General features: G+C 43.9%; 2 protein-coding genes across 3 annotated transcripts in view; both read left to right on the top strand.

The window, feature by feature from the left end:
• The first annotated feature begins 1,957 nt into the window (after positions 1 to 1,957).
• Positions 1,958 to 13,121, top strand: ikbke (inhibitor of nuclear factor kappa B kinase subunit epsilon). 2 transcript variants are annotated; one of them, XM_041956146.1, is made up of 21 exons: positions 1,958 to 2,139; positions 2,907 to 3,006; positions 3,241 to 3,378; positions 3,712 to 3,841; positions 3,917 to 4,098; positions 5,772 to 5,932; positions 6,350 to 6,460; positions 6,912 to 7,091; positions 7,941 to 8,137; positions 8,469 to 8,527; positions 8,650 to 8,741; positions 8,870 to 8,971; positions 9,092 to 9,149; positions 9,854 to 9,966; positions 10,041 to 10,117; positions 10,215 to 10,254; positions 10,354 to 10,455; positions 11,276 to 11,372; positions 11,573 to 11,664; positions 11,772 to 11,843; positions 11,973 to 13,121. In XM_041956146.1, exons 2-21 carry the CDS (start codon positions 2,908 to 2,910, stop codon positions 12,034 to 12,036), a joined length of 2,166 nt encoding a protein of 721 aa, XP_041812080.1. In that variant the 5' UTR covers positions 1,958 to 2,139; position 2,907; the 3' UTR covers positions 12,037 to 13,121. The 2 variants fall into 2 exon arrangements, with proteins under 2 accessions (XP_041812080.1, XP_041812070.1); XM_041956136.1 differs by having other exon boundaries at positions 1,958 to 2,355.
• Positions 13,122 to 14,347: 1,226 nt separating this feature from the next.
• Positions 14,348 to 25,703, top strand: part of rassf5 (Ras association domain family member 5) — a 28,352-nt gene continuing 16,996 nt past the window's right edge. Inside the window, exon 1 of the mRNA XM_041960182.1 lies at positions 14,348 to 15,282. Coding sequence (XP_041816116.1) covers positions 14,436 to 15,282 — 847 coding nt within the window. The 5' untranslated portion in view covers positions 14,348 to 14,435. The remainder of the gene's footprint in view (positions 15,283 to 25,703) is intronic.

Below are 25,703 nucleotides of genomic sequence, written 5' to 3'. Positions count from 1 at the left end.
ATGTTGAGATGAAAGGGTTAGGAAAAAAACCTCAATGACATCATCAGGGTTATTTTTTCAAACTTTGCAAAGCTCTCAAAGGCTGAGTAGTAATCACTGTGTTGAGTAAGCCAAACTTCATGAGTACAATCTGTGGAAAACTATACAAAACCTTCTGCCCCTCTCTGCTAACCCATTCCACCCAACCCTCGAGTTTGAATGAGAGAAGAAGGAGTCCTGAGAAACCTCGTGCCTCATAGGGTCCACTCTCCATGGTGTGAGCCTTATCCAGTCCCTCACACTGCGGCTCGTCTTCTCAAAGACGCCCCTCCAGCACTTTGTGGCTCCAGGGCGCTTCAAGGGTGCCTAACAGTGGAGTTAGAGGCAAGCGCACCACACACCACCGTCCCCCCTGAACAGTTATGCCCTACTGTTTGTCATCATGCCACTTTGACGATCATCGAGCACCGTCAGGCGTGGAGCTGAGACATGTTTACACATGTGTTTTGTACTATACACAATAATTGGCAAAGTAGGTATTGGGAAATTCATCAGAAGTTCCAGGAATTTCTGCAGTATTTTCTGTCACTGAATCAAGCTTTCACTACCTGAGGGCAAACAGCCACTATGAACATCCTCTCTCTGAAATGAACAGTGATTGGCCAAAGTCTTCTGTCACAGGGTAGATTTTCTGAAGCCTGAGAACAGAGCCAAGAGGAGGTGCAGAAGTCTAGTTTTCTCTCAGACCACTTGAATGACAATATGCTGAAAGGTTATTCTGATATGTTAGCCCAATGACACCACAAAAAAACATCCACTCCAGCTTTAACAGGTCACAAATGCATTCAAAGCCTGTTAGGCAACTAAGCAGTGACACGCAGACCAACAGGTAGACACATAGTGTGAGTGTGTCTGCAGTATCAGATCAGACAGTGGACATGGAAACGATTGGTCAAATAGTAAACCATATATGATCATTTCAGAATATGAATCTACATTCTTAACACTGCAATTAGTAAAATGATTTAACTTCTGTGACTCATGAGAAATTGCCTGACTGAAATAAGACTGCAAGATTTCACCCAGTTCCTAACATGTGGATCTTAAATCTGTATGTAAAAAAAACAAGAAAATGAGGGTACTAGTGTCAGATTGGTGCTCGGTATCAGCAGATACCTTGATATGCAGAAATGGAATCTGTGACAGGGGAGAAAAACTTGGATCAGTGCATCTCTGCCGCAAATATATAACAACCTCAGAAAAAAAAAGTTACAAACTACAAATCCCAGAGGTCACATGTCCAGTATGTGCATTTCCTCATTTCTACATAAGCTGAAAATGTATGCACTTTCTTGTCAAAACAAATTCATGTGCCATGTCAGACTATGATAAGATGAGCCACGTGGTTTCAGCTGACAGTAGAGGGTAAATATATTATATTTGAATATCACCACTAATAACTCAGTGTTATTTCAAATGTTATTTTACAGGTTAGATTTGTGGATTTGTCTCTCAAGCTGAACAGCAGAGAGACAGACAGCAGTCATCCAGAGAACTGCTCTATTAACATGAATGGAGCAACTGAGAGGATGATGGCAGCACTCGTGGACTTCACAGCGACACCAACACATCTGCACATGAAGGGTCAATATATCAAAGCAAAAGTCGAATGATTAGGCCAGTTCAAGGCCTGATGCGCTCAGATGTGTCATGGGGAGACTGTATGTGTTGATACGCTGACTGTCCGTCCTTTCAAATACACTGAAATAGTTGGGTGGAAACTCAGTTGTAGTTTCCCTCTTTAACCCACAAGTGCCAAACATGGTTCTGGGGACCCCCCGGGGCCCTGCGTACCGTTCCAGCTCCCTGCCTCCTCCCTCCCCTGCACCCTCACAGTTACTGCAACATATTCGGAAGTTCACGCAGAGAATAAAACTGTCAAGTTTGCACTTCACTACATTTCCGCTTTCATGCGCAGGCCAGAGTCCGCTCCGTATGAAAACCACGCTTCCTAAAACAGATAAGGATCCCGCGATGCAATACTGCCAGCTGCTGCCCGTGAAGCAACTTCCACGTCAGAGAGGAGCGGAGAGAGACCTTCGTTGTCCCTTATCAGCTGCCGCCTGCACCGTACCTGTTCACGGAATAGCCAACAGGCAGGTATGCAGCTGTTTCTGCTTCTCACTACGGAAGAAGTTTGTCGCGTAGGCGTCTGTTGTTTTCAGGCAAACTGGGTTTACAGTAAAGCCTCGGGACAGTTCGAGCTGTAACTGACAGTAACGTTTATTCTCACGCCATATTTCCTCGATACATGGTCGAGGCTGTCAGGGACGAATAATTTAAATCAAACAACGGTTAACTACAGCACCAGTCCAGGTAAGCTAACATTACAGCTAACATTTCAGATAACGCTAGTTAAATGGACTCTTTAAATAGCTTGTTAATAACTGTTTTGCTGTCAACTCTGCAGTTTGTTTCTGACAGAAATAACGCTAGTTACTCATTGTTGTGTTATTGAAGCGCACAGTCTAAGAGCTGTCTGTCGGCTAAATTAGCTAAGTTAGATACTAAGCTAACGCTAAACACAAATCAACTGTGCACGTGTGTAATGCTAGTTAGCTATGTTACTGTAACTGTTAACATATCTGGAATTTAAAATAAAGTCTATCTAATCTAATTTAGTATGTCAAAGATAACTAAGAGCTATATAACACTCTATGGATATTGTTATGATCTAGTCACTACCTCAGTTTACTAATATCTAGTTATTTGATACTGTGTATAGTTACTTATTTTGCTCCGTAAATCATTTGTAGATTTTTTTTAATCCCCTGAAGCACACAAAGAGGGCTTGTCTCTCTCTCCCCAGTCTCTGTAAATATTTTCTAATTTTCTGTCTAATCATTCTCTCGGTCTCTTTCCAACAGCATGTCAGGGATGACAGCCAGTACAGCAAACTACCTGTGGTCTTTACAAGATGTCCTCGGCCAAGGGGCTACTGCCAATGTCTACAAGGCACGCCATAAGGTAAGATAGCCATTAAACTTTGAATGATTTTATCATCCCAACGCCCTGTTGGTTGTTGTTCACATGGCAGCTCATTCACATCACTGCTGCCATTAACTCAGATGTTTCAGCCTACTTTTTGACTCAAAAGTGCCACCAGGATGTGCAACGAGAACAAGTTGTGGTCGCAGTGCTGATATGGGCCGTTCTTGACATTCCTGTTGTGCTGATGTTGCGTTAAACTTGTGTGTGCAGAAGTCAGGTGAACTGGTAGCCGTCAAGGTGTTTAATGTGGTGAGCTACAACCGTCCCCATGAGGTCCAGATGAGAGAGTTTGAGATGCTGAGGAAGCTCAACCACAGCAATATTGTCAAGCTGTACGCTGTGGAAGAGGTAAGGCTACCATGAGAGGAGGGAAGACAAAAACAGGGATGGGGAAAACGCAGCCATGTGTTGGGATGAGATAACTATTGTGTAAAACAATGCTTCAGCTTTATTCCAAATTAATTTGGAACGTGGAATAAGAGAGCATTTGTACACCTGCTCCTTCACTATTTCTTAAAACATTTCTATATTCACATATTCTCAGTCACTTTCCCTACTAAGTTACAGTTTATTAGCAATTTGGGCTGTTTCCTATATCTATCACGGAATGCTTGAGGCAGTAAGTTTTCCTAACATGTATACGCTAAAGTATAGCTCTTCTCCTAATGTCTCTCTCTCCAGCTGCCCTCTAAACAGAAGGTGCTGGTGATGGAGTATTGTTCAGGAGGAAGTCTGCTCAGCCTTCTCGAAGAGCCAGAAAATGCCTTTGGTCTGCCCGAAACAGAGTTCCTCACAGTTTTGCAGTGTGTAGGTGGGTGTGTATCTTTGTGTTTCCCTATAATTTCATATACCTGAGATGAAGTATTCCTCCCTTTCTTCTCCTCAGTGCAGGGAATGAACCACCTGCGGGAAAATGGAGTGGTACATCGGGACATTAAGCCAGGCAACATCATGCGGCAGGTTGGGGAGGATGGCAAGTCTGTTTATAAGCTGACTGACTTTGGAGCAGCAAGAGAGCTGGAAGATGATGAGAAGTTTGTGTCTATCTATGGAACTGAAGAGTATCTGGTAAGTCAGTCCCACAAGTAAACTTAGTGTGTTTGTACGATCTCTGTATATGCAGTCAAAAAATTTGATTGATTTGTTTTTGTATGAATAAAGTTTTTGTGGGTCATCCAAATATATCTGTGCAGAAGAAAAGATCGATTAAGATTTATTAGATTAGTAGTGACACAGATGTTTTACAATAAATAAATGAAATGCATAAAAATCTTAGTGTGCAGAAATTGGCAGGTCTATATGTATCAGATTAAGTTAATTGAAAGTTGTTGTATGTTATATATCATGGTAACTAAACAAGAACCAGGTCTTAGAGCATAACCCACTTGAACAACAATAGAAATGCTCTTAGAAAAAAGCACTGGTGGAAATTTTATTATTATTTTCATAAATCACTTTGTTGTTCCAGCAGTTGAGTTATGGAGATTTGTTTCCACCATGTGGTGTGCACATGTGGTGAGGCCCTTGTATCATCTTTACTACAGGTAAACCTGCAGGCAGTCTTAACAGAGCCTGTCTCTTTCATATTCAATTGCTGCTGGTTTAAAGAACATGAAACAAAATCTTTGTTCTGCCTCAGTGGAGGGGAAGATTGCTGAGATAGGGCATTCATGCTCACTTAATAACCTGGATAAATAAAGACAAAATCTAATTTAAAAAATGTGATTTTTATTGCATCTGTAAAAAGTCTACTCAGTGTACCCTTTAGATGGACAACTGTAAGATTATTGCACATTTGTCAAGTTTCTCTATCTTGGTAGCAAAAACAGTATTGTCTTTTACTGCTATAATACCTTGTTCTGAGAGAAGATTTCTTTGAAGTGTCCACTTTTAAGGTCAAAGGTGCAATCAATATAGTCCATGTTATTGCCACTAATTCAGTTGCTTCTTTCATACTCTATTCCTGACAGTCTGTAACCTGTCCTTTTCCCTGTTAAGCCATATTTCTTTTACTGCTATAAAAGCCCCATTTACCCATGAGGATAGCTTACCCTTTAAACTCTGGTCTGAATTTCTGTGTGCTGCATGTGATTGGTGTGTTTATGACAAACCCCATCATTGCATGTGAATCTACTCCAGCTTCATATGAAAATTCTGTATTACCAGTGTTGGGTTTGCAGCAAAAACCACCTGACCATGTTGAAATGGCTTTGTGAAACGGGCCCCATGGAGCTTAGATCTTGATACCTCAAAGCAACTGGTATGATCAAGCCTGGGTAGCCCTCTAGTGGACAAATTTAGAAATGTATTAGTTCCAAGTGTCGTAAACAATTAAACATAGAAATGCTGCATATACAGAGCAAGTTGATAGACCAACAAGCATTTGCCTATGTGATCCAGAGTTATGGCATATATTTTCTACAATATATATTCTGACTAATAAGATTATATGTCACATTGTTGTATACTGTATATGTGAGATGTCAATACCTACTAAGTTTAAGATGATGTTTCCGGATAAAAATAAAACTCTTCTGGAAAGAATACATGTTAGGGCAAAACACCGCTTTCACTGGACACTTGGATAATACTCGAGGTTTGATGGTAATCTGAACTGCTATCAACGTGTGAAGGTACGATGACTGTACTGTATATTCACCTCTGCAGATTTGCTTGTGGTTTTTTGTCTTATAATGTGTGTGTGTGTGTGTGTGTGTGTGTGTGTGTGTGTCTCTGTGTAGCACCCAGACATGTATGAGCGTGCTGTGCTACGTAAGCCTCATCAGAAATCCTACGGCGTGAGTGTAGACCTGTGGAGTATTGGTGTGACATTTTACCACGCTGCCACTGGGGGTCTTCCCTTCACACCGTATGGGGGACCCCGCAGGAACAAGCCAACCATGTAAGTTAGTACGTCATGTGTGAAAAAGTGAATCACAGGTGTCACATTTCTGATAACAACATTAAGCTTCCAACCCCATCCCTTCAGCCATAGCTAGCGTAGTAATTCTACCAGTTTTGATTCATGTTTGTGTTTTGGTCTTTTACATATTTTTATGAAATTTTGACATTAAATTTGGACTTAATCTCCACCAGCCATGTTTCATATGAATATCGGAAAGCTTACCACTAAGCAATCAGTATATGACATTTTTTCTGTGTTAATGAAAAAACTACTCAACCAAAATTTTAATTACTAAATACTTAGATTTCCCCACATTGAAAGATGTTTTTCTGCATGTTGTTTTTTCAGCAATCTTAGAATATCAGGCAGAATATCAATGACCCATCAGCCTGACTTGTGTGTTTTGTTATCTAGGTATAAAATAACTACAGAGAAGCCTATGGGGGCAATAGCTGGAATACAGCGGGTGGCGGACGGGCCTATAGAGTGGAGCTACCACCTACCTCACAGCTGCCAACTCTCACAGTATGTCACCTTGTAAAGAGCATTTGAACATGAATCTCAGTAGCTGTGTTTCCATCAGCATATTTTTATGCACATTAAATGGGAGCTAGAAACACCTTTTCAGAATAAGCTCTGACCTAGCGAACATTTAACTAACATGACTGATCAGCTGTTTCAGCACCAAGAGAAGGTGAAGAAGAATCTTTTTCTGCTGCTGAAAAATTTCTCTCTTCATTTTTCTCTTGTAGGTGGCCAAGTCCACTGGTTTTGTTTCTTCTTCTTCTTCTTCTTCTTCTTTGAGATTGTTTAGCTTGACCTCTATCTTCTGCTCTGTTGATGGAAACACACCTAATTTTCTTTTTCCCCCCCTTGTTTGCATCATTTCAAGTTTAATTTCAATAATTTTGTCTTAATTGTCTCAATCTATTTCTGTCCCATTTTGTCCCTCTGTCTCTCTCATATTTGTCTGAAGGGGTCTTATGGTGCAGCTGGTTCCAGTACTAGCTGGGATACTAGAGGCTGACCAGGAGAGGTGCTGGGGCTTTGACCAGTTCTTCACTGCCACCACAGACATACTCCAGCGGCAGCCAGTTCACCTCTTCTCTTTGCAACAGGCCATGGCGCATTGCATCTACATACACCACTACAACACGTAAGCCTGCACAGGCATGGTCAACTCAAACGTTACTCTAATCAAAAACAAATGAAGCAATCTGCAGACTATAGGACTGTTTAACTGGAAACCCATATTTTTTTTTTGCCAGTTGTCAGATTTCTACTCTGTCCTGCATCTGTGACAGAATTCAAGAGTCAAGAAAACCTTCACAGCTGCACAACAATTGTATGATACAGTGCAATGCAAGTTGTATTTTACTGACCTTTAAATGTGCTTTGCCTGTTCACGTGTGCGGCACAAGAGTAGATGGATTCATGTGAATGAGCTGGTGCAACATCATGCTGATGTTGGTATTTTGCTCACAGGTTACCATAATTCTTGACAACATGACTCATTCAGTTGATGATTCCACCAAGAAGCCAAAAATGTGACGCAGTTGCAGAATTATGTATATGAATTATATGGTAATCATTCTAGTATAGCAGATTCTGTGCTGAGCTCTAGATTATATTGTAATCCACTGATGCTTTTATAAAGCCTTTTTTCCGAGGTGATTGAATCCCTGCAGGTCTGTGAGCGAGATTATGTGTGTGCTACATCTGCAGCTTCTAATTAGAGGCGCATAGTGTGGTGTTTACTGAATCATGGCTTGTTGCTTAATTTTTAATTTTATGTAACTGGAGTTACTGATGATGATTGTGTCGACCACTTTTTTGTGTGCTTTAAACATAATGCATTATGGATGCCCCAGTAAATCTGTGCAGAGAATCACAATTATGGCAGTGACTAAGCGCACTGACCATGATCTTAAAATTTAGTCAGGATGCAGAATCTGACCTGAAATCTAAAAAGGTATCCACCCCTCTCTCCCCTCAATCCTCTCAGGGTGTCAGTATTCTTCGAGGAGGTGGCGTCACAGACAGGTATAGGAGTACAGCTGCAACATCTGCTATACCTGGGTCACGACCTCCCTCTGGAGGGCAACATGAAGGTGGTCAACCTCCCGAATACTTCACCTGCGCGGCCCCTCATTCTTCTCAGCTACGGGCCTGAAGCAAATACCAGCCTACCCTTCAGAGAGCGTAAGACAATCAAAGACACGTAGAACACCTTTGATATGCTTCTGTGAAGTCTTAAGCTTTCCTCTTCTTTATTCTTTGCTGTTCCCCTGGGGAGATATGAAAGAGGTTTGATATGAGGCATATCTCAGCATCACACTTACCCAGAGAACACACACATATCTTAGTGAATCAGCTCTTTTTTCTAGTTTTATTGGATAATATTTGGTTGAATGCCAACATTCACAAACAAAAGATGACTGCATAATGAAAGTTGGTTAAAAAGGAAAGTATACCTTTTTCATACAATAAGTCACATGTTTTTGGGTGTTTTGGGTTTTTTTCTTCTCTGTAGCGGATACTCCAGTCATCCCGTCCAAGTTTGACGTAATAGTAGACTACAACTTCTCAAAGGTATTACTGCCCTGCTGATTTTCTCTCCCACCCATACCTAATTTGCTCATTTCTTATTCTGATTTTGTGTATTTTAAGCATCCAGCGCATTATGTATTATCTCCCTTAACCCCCCTCTGTAGGTAATAGTGGGAGTGGTCCACCAGTATCTAAGGATAATACAGCTGCTGCACACACACCGAGAGCTGCTACTGCAAGGATATTACAGCTACATGTGAGATGCACACATGCTGAAATAAGGATTATTTGTTTCACTGTACTGAGTGATGTGTGGCTGTAGGTAATGACCTTGTCAAACTTTTCTCTCCTCTATTTCTCCTCCTATCTCACACACTTTCTCAGGATGAGATTGCGAAAGGAGTGTGGAGAAGCAATGCACGGTATTGCGATGATCACCATTAGACTGCAGTCTTGCTTCAATGTAGAACACAGGATACACACACTGTGAGTTTGTCACTACATACGTTGAGCTAAATAAAGGGGATCTACGTAGGATTGTCACACTTGGGGCCTCTTACATTTTTGATATTGTCATTATCTAAAGGACATCCTCATGTTTTTCAGAGGCCATTACGCTTCAGAAAACCAAGGTTCAGCTGATAACAGTCAAAAGCTGCAGCTGGTGAGTGGCGTCAGGAAGCTCCACGGAAGCCATATTGACTGCTGTGGCTGATGGAAGTGGTGTTATTTATTAGCATTTATTTCTTCATACATATGTAAAGAATGAGAGATCATAACAAAAAGAGTGATGAGGAAAGGGTTGCCATGCAAAGCAAAGATGCTGCACATAATTTCTGTTTTGACGGCCAACTACTGGCAGATAGCCACCCTGCTGACTGTTAGTTATAGGGCTGAATCACTTAATTACTAATCTCGGATAATGGACTGTGAACCATTAACCCCTTGACGCCTGAATTTATTGAGAATTATATTAAAAAATTAATTCTTTTTGTTTTTGCTTTCAAATTGATCCTAAATTAAGAGGAGTTTGCTAATTTTTCTGTAGCACATATTTAGGTATGATGCAAATTAGCGACAACAGGCGTTACACGTTAACTCACATCCGTGAGTAACAGTGTTACTCACAGATGTAGTTTTCACTTTTCACTTTGACTGGTCCGACGAGAAACCAGTGTTTGCAAAAGGTTCCTAGGTGTGTGATGAATATGCACAAACCGGCATTAGAGGAATGCATGCACGATTCGGCTGCAATGTGGATTAAAGCGGTATTATGCGAATTTTGCAACAATCGGCGTTAAGGGGTTAATCCTGTGACTTGTGATTTGTTGATTCTGATATGACAGTCTGTGGCTGCTGTCTCTACAGGTTCATAAGCACTTGCCGATATACGCTGCCAGCATCCAAGAGTTTCAGAACCGACTGGACCATCTGCAGATAGAACAGGCCAAGCTAGCAGAGACGCTGGCCAATGACAAAAGGTACTCAGAGATTCAAAGCTCCAGGGTGACCTCATTGCATGTGGTGTTTGAACTCTGACCCCTTGTCTTCGCAGCTGTCAGAAGATGGAGATGCTGCTGCAGAAGATAATGGCAATTCATCAGCATTATCGTAAAGACAGAATTACTGGTGGTAAGTGTGTTTATTTGTTGATTTGTTGAGACTGTGAATTTATTGCTCTTTTTGTTCATTGTAAAATTGACAATACCTTTTCCTATTTTCACCTCAGAGTTGGCATATAATGATGAGCAAATCCACAAGTTTGAGAAGTGAGTATATGTCCACACAGCTGCAGCCCTGCCCACCCAGCCAATGAAGGGTTTTATTCTGAGCTCTCCTGTAATCTGCTTGTCACTCTCCCTTCCCAGAATCCACCTGTCGTCCCACATTAAGCGAGTGAAGTCGCTCTTCAGAGAGGACTGTGTGCAGAGATACAAAGAGCTTTTGGCCTCAACAAGGACGTGGAGCAGGTCAGAGCCCTCAAGTCTGATGTTTAAACTCCAAACACTGTGTGGACTTTGGGCCAGATTCACTACAACTGTGTTATCCCAACCACTCTTGACTTGCAACAAGATAACTGTTTGTTTGGTTTGACAGCCATTTACGTAGATGATGAAAGCTTATATGAAGAAGATTAACAGAGGACAGTAAGTCCTTGCTACTCAGCAGTCCCTCTCTTACAGATTAAGTTGGTAGTCTGCATAATTAATCCTCACTTCTCATTTGTTTAGCAAGTGATTTTGGGATTGTAAATTTGATCACAGTTGACTCTTTAACATTTAGATTTACATTTTTACTTCTGATTTATTTGTTGAAGTACTATTTACTTGATGGATATCCTCATTTCAGTCAAGCTAATAACAACCTGCATGTGTGGCCTTGTTTATTCGTATGCTGTTTAAGTCTGTCCAAAGTCTGGTTGCACATTACAGAGAAAACAAAGTTTCCCAGACACAGTGGAGCATGTGATCAGCAGTACTGCAGTTTTCAGTTGTGAATGTGTGTGTAGATATATACAACCAAAGGGTTCTCACATAGACATTAACTTAAAGTTTATTGTAAAGATTTGATGACTAAGGCATGAAATCATGATTAAATATATCTTAAAATTAAAATCTCACTGACTGCATAAATTGTCATCTGTCATCACATTTTTTACTCCTTTAAAGTTGCCATAGTAGATTTCAGTCTTCAAATTGAACAAATGTAAACATTTTATCCTTTTTCTCATTGTAAAGATGGGAGCTTTGGCTTGTTTGAAGTTTGACCCTTTCGTACTCTACTTTGCAGTGTTTTACTAGAGATGCAGACCCGACTGCAGGACTTCAGCTCTTTCTCCACAGGCTTGTTGGCAGACCTGGAGATGAGTGAGCAGTGCCAAAATAAGGTCAACATTTCACTTTCTCTCCTTTTCTGGAGCTCAGATCAAAGATTATAACATACCAGTATGTAAAAAGTTATTAGATATGTCTGATATGGTTTTCATGAGATAGATTTGGGAGTATTGTTTCAGTGGTCACATTAGTGATGTCAGTCATGCAGCATCTCAATGATGTGATGATGTAACGTCTGATATATCCTCCTCAGTCTCTGGATAGAATCCTTTTCAGTCTGCAGTCCAAGAGAGCAGGACAACAGCCTGGAATTACATCAACGGACAAGGACCAGATGGTCTCCAGGTTCGTGTGTGTGTGTGTGTGTGTGTGTGTGTGTGTGTGTGTGTGTGTGTGTGTGTGTGTGCAAGATAAAGACAGTTGCCCTGATAACATGTCTTCCTTTGCTCTAGGATGCACCATCTGAAGGAGGAAATGGAGATCTTGGTGAGGGAGCTACAGTGTAACAACAGCATTATTGAGAGGTCAGTTGAGCAGCCAACTTCCTCTCCATACATCTACTCAACTATCAAAAACTCCCATCCCCATTTCCCCCATAATACAGCAGGTGAGAAAATATGTTGTTGATGGTTTCTATTTGTTCTGTCCTGTAGTCTGGGAGTAGTGAACTCTACAGCAGCTCTGGAGCCTAGCTTGGCCAGACCTTCTACACTGTGACAGAAGTGCAGCATCTTTGGATCTCAACTCACACATGCACATAGACTCTGACAAGCACCTGTTTTTAACTGCCACTCATGAACAGTTGTGGACAGTGTACTGGATTGCCTTTCAAGGACCGGCTGCAGCTCTTGCTGCAGGAAGACGAAGCAGCCGAAGACGATCAATAAAATGTGAATCTCAATTTAGAGATAAGATGCACAGAATGGAGAAGGAGGAAACGGCATTGATGGATTTTTACTCAGTGTGTGTGTGTGTGTGTGTGGGGCTGGCAACCGAGTACAGCAGTTCAATATAAACCTCGTTAATGCCTTTAGTGTTATTGTATTTCTAATAGGCAGCCACAGTGATGAACCGTCAGGATAAAGCACAATGTCTGCCAAGTCAGCTGCTGTGTTTTTCTAAGGCTGTTCTTCTTTCTCCCTCAGAAGCTCTGCGACATCTGGAGATCCTTAAATTATTGATTTAATTAGACTGATTGTATACCTCTCTGTCTGTGTATGTATGTACGGTATGTATACGTGTGTGTCTGTGTGTGTGTGTGTGTCTGTGTGTGCGCTGAAGGAAGAGCTTAACTTGTCTGCTGTCTTTTTCTCTCGTGGTTGATCATTCAAATGCTTTCACGTGACTTAATTTTTAGGTTGACCTCAAGTATATCATTGTCATTTCAAAGAATGAATAGTGATTGATTACGTCACTGATTGATTGTCTGCTGATTGTGCTCTCCAGGCACACAGCACTGTAGTTTTGATGTTACATTTGTCTGTCTTTCTGTTGATTTTTAACTTAAATGATTAGTTATTTCTCTGTATTATCATAGGTTTCACTGTAAAAGAGAAGTAACAAAGTCAGGGAAACTCAGCGCTCACCACAGCATCTCCTTTTAAACAGAAGTACATAAAGCCAACACAGTCCAGTGACATTACAACAAATTAACAGGCTGAAATGACATTAGCCAGTGTAGTTCAAATGCTGGGGAAATCCCAGGGTTTGGTATTTGTTTATAAAGGGGTCACGTGTGATGTCTGAGTGTCGACAAAATTGTAAGATATACTTTTGCTGTACTTATAAACATTTTTGCTATACTTTTAATCTCTAGTTTGTTTTTGCCTGAAGAAATGATATTATCTATGTGAAAGCAAAAACCATTTCATGTCCCCTCCTGTAAGTATACAGTGGCAGCAAGGCTCTGACGATGAATCACCATGTTCTGAAAATAAGGTCACAAATGACTGTGAGACAACAGTACACTTTCATATTCAGCATGTACCCAAATTGCTCTGACATTAAATTTGGTCTGGCTAGGTGTGACTGCTGGGAAGATGAAAGGTCTCAAACAAAACAGAAAACAAGTGAGCTGTTGTGACACTGCATAGTACAGAGAATGAAATTGAAAGTGTTTCACTCTGTGTGGTGGAGTGGTGTGGGTGTCCTTGGGGGCTTTCTCGGCTCAGTTAGGGGACGAGCTCAACTGCCTGTGGTTTTGTGCTGCTCATATGACGTGCTGTTGGCAAAGGGGAAAATTTGATAACTTTCCTGTTCTTAGCCTACACAAACAAGTGTGACATTGTGTTTTTATCTGTAAGACTTTATAATTCAGTACTTCGTCAGTACATACTGTAGGCTCACTTATTAAGTCCTGCTGTGGCCGTTCGGTTTTATACCTACAGTCATTTTCATTATAGTTGTTACGCATTTTTTGTTTTTGAGATCATTTGTTGATCCCTGCGTGACGATGACACAACACTCGGTAATAAATAAAAATAATAAATAATTGATTACAATAGTCAAAAACAGGTACCATGTCCAAGATATTGCTCTTCAATAGTTTGCCATAGCAGATTTTTTTATTTTTTTTTTATCAGGGAATAGTATAGACAGTTTAAAAATAGGAAACCTAAATACTCATCATTATTATGTTTCATGTGTCATGCTTCCTAATCCAGTCTCTGGTGACTCTTCACAGACTCCTCATCTGTGATTGTGGTTTCTGGTTGATGCCAGCCTACTTTCTGTAGTCTATACTTTTAGTAACAGTGGTTTCAGAAGATTATTACTCTAACTACATTTGTAGTAAAGGTCTGGCAGAGATAGCAAACAGCTGACAAATGAAAATGAGTCATCAGAAACTTAAGTGTTGTTATCCAGTGAATTAGTGCTGAATAATTCACTAAGTAATGCCAAATCAAACCTACAGTATGAACAAGGGATTAGCGCGCGCCCCTGTCGCTTTAAATGAGAGCGCGCTCGCGGCGTTTAAAGCCGTCAGATCCCCTGCGTCACTACTACAGGCTGGTCGCGGGCGTGAGTTGAGTTTACATTCAGGGCACGGAGCAAAAACACGCACTAATACACACTCCAAACAGCCGAACACACACGCATTACAGGGGAACAGGATAATGGCGTCTGCGAGTGTGGTGGGGCAGCACCCGGGTCCGCACAGGCTGGACTCGGAGCCGCAGCTCATGCTCTTCAAACTGGCCGGCGGCAGGAAGAGAATCACCCTGCCGAGGAAATCATCCTGGGAGAAGATGATGTTCAGGAGAAGCTCGGGGAGCAGCGGGGAGTCTGGGTCAATAACTACAGAAGCCGACTCGGGAACTCATCCCTTGTCTCCGGAACCAGCGGGAGAAAAGGCGGCGAGAGGAGGAATGATGCCCGGTGAAAGATGCGGGGCTCCGGCCGCCCCTGCTGCGCCACGTAGCCCGGACCGGGACAGACAAGAGGGCAGCACGGACTGCGATAGGCGCACCGCAGCCGGGACTCGAGGAGGTGAAACTGGGCACATCACCAGTGACTGCAACAGCAACGACGACTGTGACTCAAACCGTAACACAGGTGGTCGAAGGGGGACTTCGCTCAAGAGGTCGGGCATCAATGTCATGCCAAGCGGATCGGTTACGAGTGAACACAAAGGAGCGCACCGGCACCGGGACGCGCCACGCGGGAGACGAGACACCTGGAGCGGAGACAGCCGACATCAGAGCATCTCCTCCTCCGCGCCAATACAAGGAGACAGCAGCGGTCTCCCGCTGGAGCGGCTCACGCAGGGCAGGACTGGAGTCGTCAGGCTGGCACGCACCGAGCCTCCCCGCAGGGAGGCCTGGTCCATCTTTCCCCGGGGGATGGACCCCCGGGTGAGGGCGGAGAAGGGCGAAGGACACAGGTTCGAGGCCAGGCCCGTTACGCAGGACTGGTGTGACGCCTGTAGCCGCCAGATCACTGCACAGGCACTCAAGTGTCAAAGTAAGTAGTTGTGGACCTTTAAATCATGTATTGATCCATCATGCGAGTATGTTTGTGCCGGCCCTGTTTCATATCCTGTGAATCCAAAGCATGCACTTTAATACCTACACACTTTTTGTGATGGGCTGTATTTTTTCATTTGAGAAGGTTCAGAACAGGCTGTGCTGGTGAATGCAGGGGGGTTGCTTACTGACCTGTATCTGGGACACTATTAGATTATTTTATGAAGGGCACAAGTAGCCTGCTGCTGATGCTTCCATACTGGTGGTTGTGTGTTTATACACAAAAAGTGTGTGTGTGCCATTATGAGCCAGTATGACAGTGAAGGGCACTTCCAAGCATTTGCTCCACAGACAAAGCCGAAAAAAACCTTCCATGGAAAGCCCATTATCTTGCCCTTCCAGCTTGGCCTCCTGGAGTTCTCAGGCTGTGATTTGCAGCCTCAGCTCAATGAGCGAGGGGAAGATAGAATTCATAGTGGTATGCTAGTGAAATCCAGAAACACAATAGAAATGTCTGTAACACTCCTACTTATGCACGAAGAATCTGTCCCAGGAGGCGTACACATGTCATAGAGACACTGGAAGCAGCATTTTTCATTGACTGCCTGTTGGAGTGCCTATTTAAGGCCATTTAAAACTTTAGACATTCACTGCGCCTGATGTCTCTTGAGTCACATACCTGACTGCACTGCTGAGAGCTGCTCAGGCGCTGATGACATCACTCCCACCTGCACAGCTCTGGGGCATGGAGAGTTTGGGCCAAGCCAATTTGACCTGGCAGTGTGGAAATGTGTTTATTCTGGCTTGAGTTATGTCCATGTACACACACACACATTTTGCTGGAAACACTGGAGTTCACCCTGAAGAATTTTTATGTTTGGTGCATATACAGTACATGCATGCTGTCTATGGTGTGTGAACGTGGGTGTCTTGCGAGTGCATGCGGCTGCTGAGTTGGCATCATGTCAGCAGCACTCTGTCACAGGGAGGCTGCGGCTGCAGAGCAGCGTGAGATAAAGCAACTGAGGTGAGGACTGAAAGTGAGGGAAGAAAGGGACCAATAAAGAACGGGCCGGCTAAAATAGAAGAAGGGAGCTGAGGAGGACACGGAAGGGAAAGGATGGTGAGTGGTTTGAAACAGGGATAGCAAAAAACAGCAGAAAGAGTCGGAGTAGAGGTGGAGGAAGGCAGGGTGATAGGAATGAGGAGAGACAGAGTGCTAGAACAAGGGCGATGGTGAGTAAAGAGAGCCAATGCGAGTGAGCGATAGGGGATAAGAGCAAGAGTTTGTCCAGCACTGCAGAGCTGTCTAATTTAGTGTGCTATCAGCAAGAACTCAGTGGAGCGAGAGCAGCGATTACTGAAGCACTATTCACACACACAGAAGCACACACACACACAGTCATGAGTTTCTCTACGACCTAAGAACTTCACTGAGTTTTTTTGTCCTCACTAGGCTCTTTATGGATCAGGCTAATTAGCTGTAGTGTCCTGCTGCCAGCAGCTCTCCTCTGGAGCAGACTGTCTTTTCCCCTCCCTTTTCTCGGAAAACATCAGAGGTGCGTGCGGTGTACAGTCATGGGGGTCACCGGGACATTTGTGACAAGCAATACAAATTTAGGCAATTCAGGGTATTTTTGTGGGGAGAAAAGCAACCAAAACTGCCAAAATAGAAACAGCACACACACACACATGCACGCATACTCTCCTTTAAACTACACCCAGCAAATGACAGGGAGTGAGAGACGGAGGCCTTGCAACCATAAACAACCATCATTCTGCGTCTTTGTCTTGTTGTATGCCTCGCTCCCTCTGTCTGTCTTTAATTTATCACCATCCCTGTATCTGTGTTGGCTTTGTTGCATATGAAGCTTATAGAAGCAGCAATGCAGCTCCTCTCTCCTGGGACAGGGACTGTTGTGATGTGGCCTTGCCCTCCAGAGGAATCTGTCAATCTAGCCAGAGCTCCCAGTCTCATAGTCTGCTGCTCTGTTGTCGCAGAATCCTCTGAATGTATTCCTATGGCTGGCTTTCGGCCATGTTTGTGCATTTTTTTTTTCGTCTTTATTGCTCCTCTCGGGATTTAGATGGGAGTTTGATTTGTGGTATGTCCATGCTTTGCAGCAACCCCCACACAATGTGTGTATAAATGCACCACAGACATAAAGATGAGAGCCATATGTGGCGTCACTCCCTAATGAGGCATAAAATAATGAATGCCAGTCTGGACATCCATGAGCTCTGTCTGCTTTACTGCCTCTAATCTGGACCCATTTAGACTAAACTAAATTTAAACTCCACTGACATTCACTCTCCTCTGATGTCCTCCCTTTTGTTATACTGTATTGTTACATGCACATACAGTATCATACACAGACAAATATAAATACTATTATATTTGTTTGTTTTTGGATAAAGCTGTATAAAAAAAAGTCCAATGTGTGCCAGTGATTTACATTTTTACAGTAGATTTGGGTTGTATCCTGTCGGCGGCAGTTGTTTGTCGGTGATCAGCGATGTGATTTGTCATTGCTCCATGTTGTGCCGCTGGTCAGGGAAGGCAGGAAGGAGGCAGGGAGTGAGGGAGGGGAATGGCACCCTCCTTAATCCCAGCTCTGGGAGTCTCCTGCCTGGGATTATGTCTCAGGGATGGAGAGGTCGGGATTATAGACTGGCAGACGGAGTCAGACGTCAGATTAATATTTAATTAAAGCTTTCAGGGAACCATGCTGTCGTGGCACCACTGCTGCCACAAGCTGGTTTCGGTCCTCTCTTCTCCTCAATCTCTGTCAAGCAATAAAACAGCTCTTACTGTATATGCACAATCTCCACTCACATAGTCTCCATTTAAAATTCATTGGGGTGGCACTTAATCCACCCAGTGCAGCATCTAACCAACAAATGACCAATTAATGGTTTATAACACAGATTTAAGGACATTTTCATCTATAAACAGATTCAAACCCAGCCGATGATTTCTACATGTTTTTTTAAGTCAGGTTGTAAGAATTTCTTCATGTCTAGTTAAATCAACATATATATGAATGTTACACCATGTTTTGAAGTTAACTCTTTATGCTTAGGAATAGGAAGAATTGGAATTGCTGACATATAATAAACACCTAAAACTGTCCTTGTATTTTCTTAGAGCCACAGTGGTTTGTTTCAAACCATTAACTATGTGTTTATATGCTGCTAATAGAAACTAGATAGGGATTTAAAATGAAGTGCTACCTAATTAATAGAGGCCATGCAGTTGATTATTATTTTCATTACTGAATAGTCTGTCCTTTTTGCAGTTAATTGAACAGTTGCTTACGATATGAGATGTCAAAAATGAGGGAAATTTACCAATCACAATTCCTGTCACTGAAGGTGGCGTCCTCCTGTTGTTCATTTTGGCTGACCAAAACTTCAAAAGTTGGATTTGCAATTATAGAGAACAGAAGAAAGCAGCAAATCCTTTTATTTAGGGCACTGGACTCAGAAAATCTTTGGTATTTTGCTTGATGAATGATTCAGATGATGAATGAAATGAAAGATTGTACAAAGTGGACATGGACCCATCTCACCCCCACTGTGTACTTGTTATCGGTCCTGCAGGTTAGCCTGTGTGTCTCTGCTCCTCGTAGGACAAGGTGAATGCTCCCGAGATCAGAGCTCCAGAGATCAGAGCTCAAACACGATTTCACAAGAAGAAAAAAAAAGTATTCTTGAACCGCTAATGTAAGCAGTGTTAGCTCATGTAGACAGACATGGTGAGACCTCTGTGCTTCAATTTGCGAACAGAGTGGAGATAGTCGTTGTTTCAGTGCATCTGCAGCAGCAGATGTGGGCTTGTGTGCTGGTCACTGCAGAGACAGGGAGGCACGCTTGCATTGACACATGGCTGCCAGGAAGCCCCACATGCACACACCCAAACACACACAGACATTTGCCACAGACCTTCACAGTAACCCTCCCAGTGTATTCTTTATGCCCCATGGCATTCCTGATATCTCTCCGGAGGATGTTTTTCCCCTTAACACTCCTTCTCTTCCTTTTTTTACCTCCTCCCCTGGTCTACAATGCAGACCTTGTCTTAGGAAGCCTTTAGCCGTTTCACATTGGCCCTCTCAGAGCTCCATTCACTGCGGAAGAAGAAAACATTGAGTAGGGTTGTGTTAAATGGCTCATAACCTTCTTCTCCCGACATACCACTGCTGCCGCTCTGCCAGACCTGCGATGAATATAGTTTTAACTAGACTTGAGCCAAAACATTCCTTCAGAGCTTAAATGTCTTGAAAGTTGAAAACACAGAATCTGAATAGAAGGCTGCGTTGAACATTGAAGAAAGCTGTGAAACACATGGGCACCCAATCACACATCTATTATGTTGGAGTTTAGTTACATTTTTTGTTCAGTTTCTCAGATACAAACAATGTACATGGAAATTCACCCAGACGCCCACATCTTAACGCTATTTGACCTCGATTTCAAAAAGGAAGTAACAGGACGGCGCAAGAAAGACCTGCATGGTGCTTTGCTCTCTCTTCGCTGTGCGTCGGCGCTCAGCTGTATGTATGGCAGAACAGTAGGGATTTTCAGCCAGGCTATATTTAGGTTGCCCTTGGTGGGTAGTGGTAGGAGGACTGCAGAGGAAGAGGTGGCGAGGGCAGAAAGGACGAGTCAAAGACATTCTGAAACACATTATTTGAGGGTGATTTGGGGATTTCTGGATGAAAACAAACACATGACGTCATCCTCGGGGCTGCGGTGACAAAAAAGTGACATCAGAGTGCAAACCTTCTTATGGCATTTCTCGTGATTATGTCATACGCTCAGCTGTGAGCGAAACTGGTGAGCACATCCTGTTCCTCCAAACTCTTCCATTTTAAAAGTAGGGCAGAAGAACTCCCTGTAGCTCTCTCTTTATCTCCCTCACAGTGCATATTAATAACCGACGGACTGCGCATCACCTCGGCCCACACGCACAAGCATCCATGCACACACTTGAGGTGGTGCATGTCCGTCGACAAGATATGTCACTGTTGTGGGGTTAGACGGGATGGCTGACTCACTTCCCCTCAACCAAGCTGTGGCGTTTCACACCAAGGAGACATGAAAGGGGAGCAGAGAGGAGGCAGTGTTGGTAACCACCTCTGCAGTGGTCTGTGACGTTTCAGCTTTATCGTACGGTGGTCCCACCATGTTCTCTACTGCTGAATGAAGTGCGTACAGTCTGCCACTGAGGGAACAGAAAAGAGAAGGCTCCTGTTGCTGGAAACAGAGGGGTACAGAGACGGCAGGATTGTGTGGGGGTCTCTGTCTCTTTAAGCTGGCTGTTTGTTACTGCAGAGTGTGTGGGTGCTGCAGTAGAGACAGAGAGAGGGAGAGAGAAAGAGGGGAGAGAGAGGATGAGAGAGCTTTGGTAACACAGAGACGCTGGAGTGAAGCAAGTTGTGCAACCGAGATTCAGAGCTCATGTCCGCATGCTGAGGCGTGAGGGGGACCGGTCAGGTGCGGACCAGAGGAGAAAAGTGTGAGGCAAGCAGAGAGGTGAGAGCATTAGGGAGTGTGTGAGGAGTACAGGTGGAGGGGTGGCAGAGCGAGTGGAGAGGGGGCTGTTTATTCGGAGCGTGGCACCGGTGGCAGAGTGGCTACGCTGGGATGGCAGAGGGGGGAACTGGGGGGGCTGGCGCTGGGGCAGTCCTCAGAGGGACAGGGCCAGCCGGGGGCAGGACAGGAGGGCCAGCGAGGATTACGGGCACAGGACGGTGCCGGCCGGATGGTGCCACCATGCTCCATCCATGGCACAGATAGCACCTCTTGTCCCGGGGCAGGAGGAAGCGAAGGGGGATGCGGGGGCTGGGGTCGGGTCAGGGGGAGTTGAGGGCGTCGGCGTGCGCAGGATGTTTCTCGGCCAGGTGTCACTGCATCTGGAGGAGGTCAGGGGCGATTCGGAGGGGGAGGCTGGCAGCGCCTGCTTCGGACAGGTGTCACGGCGGCTGGGACGGCTCCTGAAGAGGCTGCCCAAGTCTCGCTCGTGGAGTGACAGCCTGCGGATCCTCCGACGATCATCCTCTAACGGATCTCTGCTCACCACCTCAGGTATGGAGAGGAGAATGGAGTGTGCACAAGTAGTAAAAACAGGGATTGGAGATTTAGAAGTTGTACACTAAATCCTGATCAGTTTGGTTGTGATCTGGGTCAGTATTTTGTAAAAAGGGAAAGATGATGAGTAGACAGGTTGGCCTCAAAGGCCGGCTGTGGGCCAAAATATTTGGGTATTGTGTTCATCAGTCTGTCTATCTGTGAACTGCAATGCCCTCAAGCCCTGTTACTCTTTGTCCATACCCCCCCCCCCCCCCCCCCCCCCCCCCCCCTCTATCGGCTGATCTATCCCCCTTCTATTGTGTAAGAGCACATAGTGTCTATGTGTGTAAGATAGTGTGTGAACAGTGAGGACACAGGCTGCAGATTGGCTGTAAACGGCAGAATAGTCCAGTAAACAGGTCAGATGAAAGCATTTGGATCCACAGTTTATTCTTGATCCAGACACACACACAAACACAGAAAACCAGCACAATTTCCAGCTGTGGAGAAAAGCCCAGGTAACTGGATTATCATATTGACTTTCATATTTGTAGCAGGAATTTGAGATAAGAGTGAGCCTGCTGGGGGCTGCATGCTATCGATTTTTCCCATGTTTTTGCCAAATAGAGGACTGGCTAATGCAGTTTTTCTTTTTCTTTTTTTTTGGGGGGGGGGGGTCGGGAGTTCATGAATAAAAAAAGAGGCAGGGAGCAAAATGGCTGGGTGCTGCAGAATTATTGATTTCATTCACAGAAAGAGACAGCTGCATAAATAAAAAGATGTTACTTCAGCTCTTTTGTGTGCGTGTGTGCGTGTGTGTGTGCGCGCGCCCTCCTGTGTAAGCCCGATAAGACCCTGACCAAACATGACTCAGGGAGCTGCTCATCAAGAGCTCACCACTCCACCTGAGTGACGTCATGCTGCAGCCTCAAAAGCTTCAGAAACACCAACAACAGCTGGAGCTGCCGCAGACAGATAATGGGTATTTTTAGACGGTGTTCCCTGTAAGGAAACCCAGTTAATCCTTGTTAGTATGAACTGGCCCAAACCAGTTTCTCAGTTCCTCTTTTATTGCTTCTTCTATCTATTATTACCGTCTGTCTACGTCATAATCTTTGAGGGTGCTGTCTGGAAGTTCCTCTCAGATTCTCTGAATTGGTGACTGTAGCCTCACTGTTGGAGGGGATGATGTGTTGTAGGAGAGGACTGTTAAGCGGTTGTGTATGTGTGTGAATGTGTGTGTGTTCAAGGCCAAGGGGAAACTGCACTCTGATTTTACACATAAAAGACAGTTTACTCATCATGAAGAGTACTAGTTAGCCTTTAAAAGCAGTTGTATGATGTCTTCTGTGGGTGGGGGGCCAGGAAATGATGCGATCAACCTTTATATGGGCAATGCGGGATCCAGTGGTTTTGGAGCTTCACTCATAATAGGGACTAAAAGTCAAGGTGTCTCGGCCTCTGCAGCTTAGATTTAGACCATCTACTAAATTGCTGCCGTACGCCTTCAATTCAAGCACTCTATAGTTAAAAACTACTATCTGTGGCACACATTGGAAAATATTTTACTGCACTGGACATCATGATTTGTGCTTGAACTTGATTTCTTCAGGAGCGTTCGGCTGCATCTTGTGTCCCTTGTCAGCTGATGGAAATGGTTCGGTTGTCATCATGTGACTCACGTATGGAACAAAGTATGAGCTGTGTCACTGACAACTGAGCAAATTCTATCTGCTGATGAGGGCCCAGACATGTGCCAGAAAGCTCAAGAAGAAACCTGCTAAATATATACAGCATCACATATGTATCAATATCAGAGGTCTCATTTTATCTGGACAACACTGCAGTCTTTATGACCTAACTGACCCTGAAAGGTTTTCATGTATCCTGTTCTCTCAGCCACCAGAGGAGTATTTAACATAAAAACACTGAAACATACTGTACAAGCTCAGTAATGATTTGATGTCCAGCCACAGAAATAAGCATTCAGCTATATCCATTTGCAGCTTGCTGCACAGAATAAGCCTTCAAAAAACAGAGAAAAAAACAATTGAAGCCTGGTTCTTCTTTTGTTTGTTTGCTTAATTCAGGGAGCATCTGCAGCTTGACAGATGGAGGAGAGAGACTGAGGGAGGGGAAGATAGAGATGCTGCGGCGATGATGGATAGAAGCAATGTCAGTATCAGATATGAAATTGTTGTTTGGGCACAAATACGCACAGATGCCAAAGTGAACTGGGGCAGACTGTATTTACGTTAGGAGAGATTTGATGGGTCATGTCTGACAGGCCAACATATGAAATGCGTATCGTGGAAGCTCGTTGAGTCAGAGTGTGTTTGAGTGAGAATGTGGGAGAACAAAAGCATGATATTTTGATTTATAATGATGCATGAAAAACAAGATGAGTATGAGTGGCATGGTGTGTGTGCAGTATGAGCTGCACAGCGGGAGAACATGGATAACTGCTCCAAATGAGCTATGATGGGATCAGACTGGCTAAAGCCCCCCAAAGACCCCAAAGCTGCTCTTAATTCCTTTGTAAGCCCTGCAGAGCTCCCTTTAGGTTCATTAGTGACCGTGTTAATATCCTCACCCCTGCATTATAGCTGCCTTACCCCTATTTACCCCCTCCCTCCTCACCCAGACAAGGAGTAAATACAATATGTCCCTCCCAGTATCTGGTGCCATACAGACATCCTCCATGACCTGCTAATCTGTGTCTCTCCCCTCCCCTGTCTGTCACCCACCCACTGTCTCACAGCAAAAACAAACCGCCCACATCCCCTATCTTCCAAAAAGTTACAGGAGATGATGCAGAAACGGGACATTTGTCTGGCTCCTTGGACTTCCAAGAGCAATGGGAGTGGAGAGTGCAAGAGACAAGGTTTTGAGGAGGTAGAGAAAGAGAAACATGACCGTGGAAATCATTCACTCAGCAGCCTCCCCTAAGACAATATGAATGTCCCCTTTGAGAAAAGACTTCTCGTCATTTAACACGCTGCAACCGAAGCTCCTCCTTTCCTGTCTTTCCTCGGTATTATCGACCCAAGTGCAGCAGTGGAAGTTAGCACAGCCACCACATATAGATCTTTATGTGGCCTGCTGTGCATCCAAGCTCCCTCATCTCTCTCCACCGCGCTGATGGGGTTTCTTAGCGCTGTCTCTTTCTCCATCTCTGTCTGCCTGCATCATCGCCCCGCTCTGTCTGGAGGCGGCGTCAGTTTAAAAGCAGTCAGACTGGAATGATGAGTCGAGAGGCAAGAGGGGAGTCGGCGCACCCGTCCCCTGCTGTGGAGGAGCGAGCGGGGCCAGTCTACCATGGCGACACACAACACCACAGCTCCTCGTCGTGTTGAGACAACACACTCTGCTCCTGCACAGACTCTGAGACTGTGCAGGAGGAACAAATGCTGATGAGTGTTTATGGCTCAACTTCATGACAGTCATCTCTCTGTGTCCTGTCCCCGCATGCAGGTGTGCATTTATGTGGGTTCACTGTCATCAAAGTGTCTATAATTTATTATTGGCTTTATTTAACCAGGAAGTTCCAGGACATTTAATATCTTTTACAGGATGTTGAACCTGGCAAAGATCCACATACACATGGTTCCACAACATAGAATTCAGAATATGAAGAGAAAAAATCAAAAGGATGTAAAACTTATAAATTTCAGATATATACTAAAATAATAATAAAGACAGTAAAGTTTAATCAGCTGAAAGGGATAAAAGTGTCAAAAGAATCATAGCTCTGCAGTTTACTGGACAAATTATCCTAAAAGGCCAGTCAAATAAAGGGCTCTATGAGTGCTGACAGCTAGATTAGCTTGCCTTCAAGTCCTAAATACTTTTAAAATGTTCCAGTGTGAGTTCTTGAAGTTTTCTGTGTGACTGAAGCACTTCCCAGTCAAAGGGAGCAGAGTACATAAAGGCTCTTCTCTCTTGTTCTCTACAGACTTTAAGAAAAGAAAGAAATAGAAGGATTAAAGGCTAGTCCCCAGCCTGATCTGAAGCGATGAATGCGAAAGTTAAATGATACAGAAAAGGTGTGCGAGTGAATGAATCTAACAAGACCTGTTGTTGCATTCCCTGAACACAACGTCTCCTGAAATAAATCCCGCAGAGGGAAATCGGCCTTGCTGTTTTTGAATTAAAGTAACTTCCCTCTTTGATAGTCTGCGCAACAATGTACTTTCCACATAAGAGCGAAAGGGAAACCCCTGAAACCCGTTTACATGGATGCCAGAGGGGAGTTTTTTTTTTTCTCAGGCACTCAACCCAAAAAAAAATGAAGTCACACAAGAAAAACAGTCCTTTTTGCTGACGGCCGCGCTCTCCTGCTTT

Source organism: Chelmon rostratus, chromosome 2 (assembly GCF_017976325.1).
Source record: "Chelmon rostratus isolate fCheRos1 chromosome 2, fCheRos1.pri, whole genome shotgun sequence".
In the NCBI taxonomy this organism is placed as follows: domain Eukaryota; kingdom Metazoa; phylum Chordata; class Actinopteri; order Chaetodontiformes; family Chaetodontidae; genus Chelmon; species Chelmon rostratus.
Note: the sequence above shows the minus strand (reverse complement) of the source record. Positions and strands in the feature narration are given on the sequence as shown.

What these genes read in the sequence shown, in the direction of transcription:
- ikbke (XM_041956146.1), top strand. Translation starts at nt 2,908, where the DNA reads ATGTCAGGGATGACAGCCAGTACAGCAAACTACCTGTGGTCTTTACAA. An exon ending in TAGACTACAACTTCTCAAAG is followed by an intron (nt 8,528 to 8,649) that starts GTATTACTGCCC and finishes CCCCCTCTGTAG; the next exon opens with GTAATAGTGGGAGTGGTCCA. An exon ending in ACGCTGGCCAATGACAAAAG is followed by an intron (nt 9,967 to 10,040) that starts GTACTCAGAGAT and finishes TTGTCTTCGCAG; the next exon opens with CTGTCAGAAGATGGAGATGC.